Below are 5,607 nucleotides of genomic sequence, written 5' to 3'. Positions count from 1 at the left end.
CCGAAGTAAAGGACTTTTATTCATTTGCAAGTAAGGAATTTTGCCCTCTGATGGTTCTGCTTTTTAGCAGAGCATTTCAGGAGAAGCTGGCAGCCAATATTAGACATTTGTATGACTTTGTTTTCAGGTCCCTTACTGGTGATGGATGGTACAAAGCTATCTGTCATGTTTCCGACAGATGAAACTCTTCAAAAGAACTTCGAGGCATTGTTTTACTTACCTTAAAGAATCTTTTATTCGAGTAGCATAATATCGGCACTACATAATCGAAGCCAAAAACTGAATTCCCCTCCCCTGGGCACATAGTATCAAAGCACAATTCCCTCCTCCAATTAACAGTCATAAATCACATTCCCCATTTAGCTTGAACCACGGGCTTCCTCTCCAGTTCTCCAGTTTGCTAATTCTTTATCAGCTCTGGGCTCAATAACCTTGATTCTCACGCTACGTTTAGTGTTGTTATGTCTAGGTAGACTCTCATTCACATCCCCCTCACCTCCCAGCATCATCTAACTCTAAAAGCGAAAGGGAAAAGGATGGCTACATTTCCATCTGTTGTCAATGCAAAACATCCGATGTTAGCAGCATTGACACTATCTTCCCCCTCCCCCCAGAATGGCCCAACTCTCTGTGGCCAACTCAACGCAGCCATATTGCCATGGCCAACTCACCATGGGACAATTCCATGCAGGATAACTCAACACAATAAATGTTATCCGCCACTGTTTCTTAGACAATGTGTCCTTTTTGGGGGGAAAGGGACAAAAAATGAAGATAATTTTGAAGAAACAGTGGGAGGATAACATTTTATCATTTGAGTTTGTCCCATGGTAAGTTGTCCCATGATGAATTGGCAACAATGAGTTGTCCTGCAATAAGTTGGCCATGGTGAGATGGCCATGGTGAGTTGGCTATGGCAAGATGGCATTGATGAGTTGGCCATAGCAAGATGGCCTTGCTGAGTTGGCCATGGTGATTTAGACATGGCAAGATGGCCACAGCAAGATGGCCACAGCAAGATGTTTTTTTCCCTTGCATTGAGTGTTAGAGAGTTGGGTTTTTCGTGCATTTAATGGTTAAAAAAATGAAAACAAAGCCTATAGCTTTGTTCTAAAAAAATTCCCGTGGAAGTAACAAATACTTTCTGCTTAGAGTATTGACTTCATGAGGGGGTGGATAAAAAGCTTGAGATTCTCAAACTTTCTTGAGTATGACAGATTCTGGGCTACGTCTAGAAGTTGTTTGTGATGTAACTGATACTTAATTGGTTGAGACTCAGAAGAAGCGAAGAATAATACGACTCTACCAATTATCGGTAACATTTTCAACTCCCACACAGCTTACTCTTCTGCAGATTTTTTTTTTTAAAAAAAACCCTACTTCCTTTCCATGTGATCATTTTCGAAATCAGAGTCAAAACTCCCAATGATAGATCACCAAGACCTCCCCTGCTCATAAATTAAATTCTCGGCAGCTTCTCATTCCTTTCTCCTGGGTCCAGCTGGAGTGAAGCCCAAAGAAAAGGCTTGTTTACATTCTTCAAGTTGTGTTTTCTCAGTCTATTAGGTACAACATCTTTGTATTCAAAGAAAATACACTTCGGATCCCTCTCGTCGGCTGAGCAAAGCTATGATGGATCTGAAGCTTGCTCAAAGCATCATGGTGCATTGTAAACTTTCCAGATATTTTGAACATAACAAAGTCTTACTGGTCTGCTAAGATTAAAAACTGCCCTACAGATTGTAATGAAAGTAGACTTTCACTGCAAATGTTAGTTTTCTTGAAAGAAGAAAAATAAGAGGAAGCAGAAGACAAAGAAAAAGAGGAAGAAGAGGAAGAGGGGAGAAGGAAGAGGAGGCAAAAGAGGGAGGAAGAGAATTATGTGAAGTTATAGTAATTTTACCTAATCTCTGATATTTTCTCCCATCTAATTATTATCCCATCTAATCATCTCCCATCTAATTATCTAATTATGTGATAACGATATTTTCTCCCATCTAATTATGTGATAACGAAAACCATATTTGTCTGAAATGGTATAGGGTTTCCTGCCTGAGCAGGGGGTTGGACTAGATGACCTCCAAGATCCCTTCCAACTTTATTCTTATTCTTATTCTTATTCTTATTCTTATTCTTATTCTTATTCTTATTCTTATTCTTATTCTTATTCTTATTCTTATTCTTATTCTTATATATCCTGGTAAAAGTTAACTGTTCAATTTATTTTATTTTATTTTCTATCCAGGGCTTTCGCGTTTGACAAAACAGACAAACGTTGCCACTGGTTATCTTTCACTAGCCTAGAAAATGGAGTCAGGAAGAAACATGACAACGCCTTTGTTCTCTACGAAAAGAAAGGTAAGTGGCTAACTTGGATTAGCCATGCTGCGGAGCTAAGGCAATTTTTTTTGGGGGGGGGGGTTGGACAAGGGTTTCGTGTGATTATGCAGAGCAGGTGGGACCAGGTCATAACTCTGGGTTACGGATGAGGTGGAAGAGGATGAGGGTTTTCAGTCTTCCTATTGAAGCATCTTTCATTCCATCGTTGGAAGAGAATATTTGTAGTACAGGGTTGAACTGTGTGGGGTCCTTGGGGCTCTCTAAGCTTGATGGTGGTGGTGGTGATGGAGGAGGAGGAGGAGGAGGAGGAGGAGGAGAAGGGAAGAGGAGGAAGGAGAAGAAGGAGGAGGAGAAAGGAAAAGGAGGAGGGAGGAGAAAGAAGGAGGAGGAGAGAAGAGGAGGAAGGAGCAGGAGGTGGGAGGAGGAGAGAGGAAGAGAAGGAGGAGAAGGGAAGAGAAGAAAGGGGAAAGGAGGAAGGAGCAGGAGGGAAGAGGAGGAAGGAGCAGGAGGTAGGAGGAGAAGGAGGAGGAGGGAAGAGGAGGAGAAGGGAAAGGAGGAGGGAAGAGGAGGAAGGAGCAGGAGGTGGGAGGAGGAGAGAGGAGGAGAAGGAGGAGAAGGGAAGAGGAGGAGAAAGAGGGGAAAGGAGGGAGGAGGAGGGAAGAGGAGGGAAGAGGAGGAAGGAACAGAAGGTGGGAGGAGGAAAAGGAGGAGGAGGGAAGAGGAGGAGAAAGGGGAAAGGAGGAGGGGGGAGGAGGAGGACAAAGGAGGAGGAGGAGGGAAGAAGAGGAAGGAGCAGGAGGAAGGAGCAGGAGGTGGGAGGAGGAGAGGAGGAGGAGGAGGAGGAGGAGAAGGGAAGAGGAGGAGAAAGAGGGGAAAGGAGGAAGGAGGAAGAGAGAAGAGGAGGAAAGAGCAGGATGTGGGAGGAGGAGAAGGGAAGAGGAGGAGAAAGAGGGGAAAGGAGGAGGAGGAGGAGGAGGAGGAGGAGGAGGAGAAAGGAGTAGTAGTAGGAGTTTTCTTGCAGATGTTTCATTACCCAATAGGTAACATCCACAGACATTTGAACGAAACAGACGTTGGAAGGTACCAGTCATCTGTCTTTGTTTCGCTGATTTTTAACAGACTACATCCGAAATTGTATCATTGGCAAAGGAGCAACCTACAGGGGAAATATATCGGTCACAAAAAGTGGGATCGAGTGCCAAGCCTGGAATTCGACCATACCTCACGAACACAGGTAAGATTGGCAGGCTCAGCCCGGCCTTTTCCAGCCAGGGCAGATTCTCTGGTTAGCTAAACCCATGGAATAGGATCACAGGCCTCTGCGGGGAGGATGGGTGTGAAAGGTCAAGGCGACAATCCCTGGATGGCGGCCATTTTTCTTGCCTTTTTGGACATCTCTATGGATGTGTCACCCTGCCAACAAAAGTGCGTATAGTCAAGGCCATGGTTTTCCCAGTTGCAATGTATGGCTGTGAAAGTTGGACCGTAAGAAAGGCTGAGCACCAAAGAATGGAGGCCTTTGAACTCTGGTGCTGGAGAAGACTCCTGCGAGTCCCTTGGACTGCAAGGCGATCAAACCGGTCAGTCCTAGGGGAGATCAACCCCGACTGCTCCTTAGAAGGCCAGATCCTGAAGTTGAAACTCAAGTACTTTGGCCACCTAATGAGAAGGAAGGACTCCCTGGAGAAGAGCCTAATGCTGGGAAAGATGGAGGGCAAGAGAAGAAGATGACGACAGAGAATGAGGTGGCTGGATGGAGTCACTGAAGCAGTAGGCGTGAGCTTAAATGGACTCCAGAAGATGGTAGAGGACAGGAAGGCCTGGAGGAATGTTGTCCATGGGGTCGCGATGGGTCAGACACAACTTCACAACAAATGGATGTTTTTGAGTGTGGTAGAAACCTCCTTGCTTTGAGGAACTGACAAACACGTGTTTCACGCTATGAAAAGAGGGATACACAGGAAGTTCTCGACTTAAGCCCTTCGCTGAAGTTACAATGACTTTGAAAGAGTTGACTTACAATCGGTCCTTGTTGCTTTAGATAAGTTTATCATAATCTTTCTGGTCAAGGCTGAAGGACAATGGTACATTTAGAATAATCGTGGTGTTTGCTACGAAACTCCCTAGCCTGGGAGATTTTGCTGAGATGTGGAGAAGGATACTCCCCTAATACAAACAGTCCTCGACTTACGACCACAATTTTAGCCCAAAAGCTCTGCTGCTAAGTGAGACATTGGTTCAGTGAATTTTCCTCCCCATTTTACAACCTTCCTTTCCGCAGTTGCTAAGTGAATCACTGCAGTTGATAAGTTAGTAATCCTGGTTGTTAAGTGACAACCCATGGACTTAGCTTGTCAGAAGGTCACAAAAGGGGATCACATGACCCCGGGACACCGTGACTGTCATAAATATGAGTCAGTTGCCAAGTGTCTGAATGTTGATCACGTAAGTATGGAGATGCACTGGTCGTAAGTGTGAAAAGCTATCCTAAGTCACTCTTTTCAGTGCTGTTGTAAGTTCGAACAGTCACTAAATCAACTGTTGTCAGTCGAGAACTCTGCTCTACAAGAGCAGACCACAGCTGAATGTCAACATGAAGTGGAATTATCCATCAAAAGAACTTCCCTGGAGCTTCCTTTGGTTTAGAATTTACGAAATAACCACAGAAAATTGCGAGGGACTGCACTATACAGCCAAGCATATCATTCAGGAGGGTATTGTAACACACCCATCTGAGAAAAATAGTGAATTTTCAAATAAATCCAGCTTTGGAAATCTTGTATCCATTGTGTGATGAAATGTTGGCAGGGAGATGAAACAGTTTTTGACTTTTTTAGACCTGCAATCCCTTAGGGGAAGAAACTTATTGTAAAGACATAAATGGGTCACATTTTTAGGCTATCTAGGGCAGGGGTAGGCAACCTTGGCCCTTTTGTGACTCGTGGACTTCAACTCCCAGAATTCCTGAGCCAGCATGGCTCAGCATGGAAACTCTCCCTTCCCCCTCAGCGTGGCTGGCTCAGGAATTCTGGGAGTTGAAGTCCACGAGTCATAAAAGAGCCAAGGTCGCCTACCCCTGATCTAGGGCATAGATTCTGCTAAGCTGACTGAGGTTGGATGTTATTTTGGGGGCAAAACTCCCTTACCCCTATCACATAAGCCAGAGGTCTTCAAACTTGGCCCTTTTATGACTTGTGGACTTCAACTCCCAGAATTCCTCAGCCAGGCACGCTGGCTGAGGAATTCTGGGAGTTGAAGTCCACAAGT

The 5,607-nt window shown here is 44.7% G+C and overlaps 1 protein-coding gene across 1 annotated transcript in view; it reads left to right on the top strand.

Moving 5' to 3' along the window:
* Window positions 1-4: 4 nt before the first annotated feature.
* LOC107300730 (hepatocyte growth factor-like) overlaps window positions 5-5,607 on the top strand; it is a gene marked incomplete at both ends in the record, with an annotated part of 11,245 nt that continues 5,642 nt past the window's right edge. Inside the window, 4 exons of the mRNA XM_015830030.1 lie at window positions 5-30; window positions 2,246-2,358; window positions 3,460-3,574; window positions 4,987-5,054. Coding sequence (XP_015685516.1) covers window positions 5-30; window positions 2,246-2,358; window positions 3,460-3,574; window positions 4,987-5,054 — 322 coding nt within the window. The remainder of the gene's footprint in view (window positions 31-2,245; window positions 2,359-3,459; window positions 3,575-4,986; window positions 5,055-5,607) is intronic.

Source organism: Protobothrops mucrosquamatus, unplaced genomic scaffold (assembly GCF_001527695.2).
Source record: "Protobothrops mucrosquamatus isolate PMUCROS unplaced genomic scaffold, P.Mucros_1.0 scaffold8199, whole genome shotgun sequence".
Classification (NCBI taxonomy): Eukaryota; Metazoa; Chordata; class Lepidosauria; order Squamata; family Viperidae; genus Protobothrops; species Protobothrops mucrosquamatus.
The sequence above is the reverse complement of the archived record's forward strand: the minus strand, read 5'-3'. Positions and strand labels throughout refer to the sequence as shown.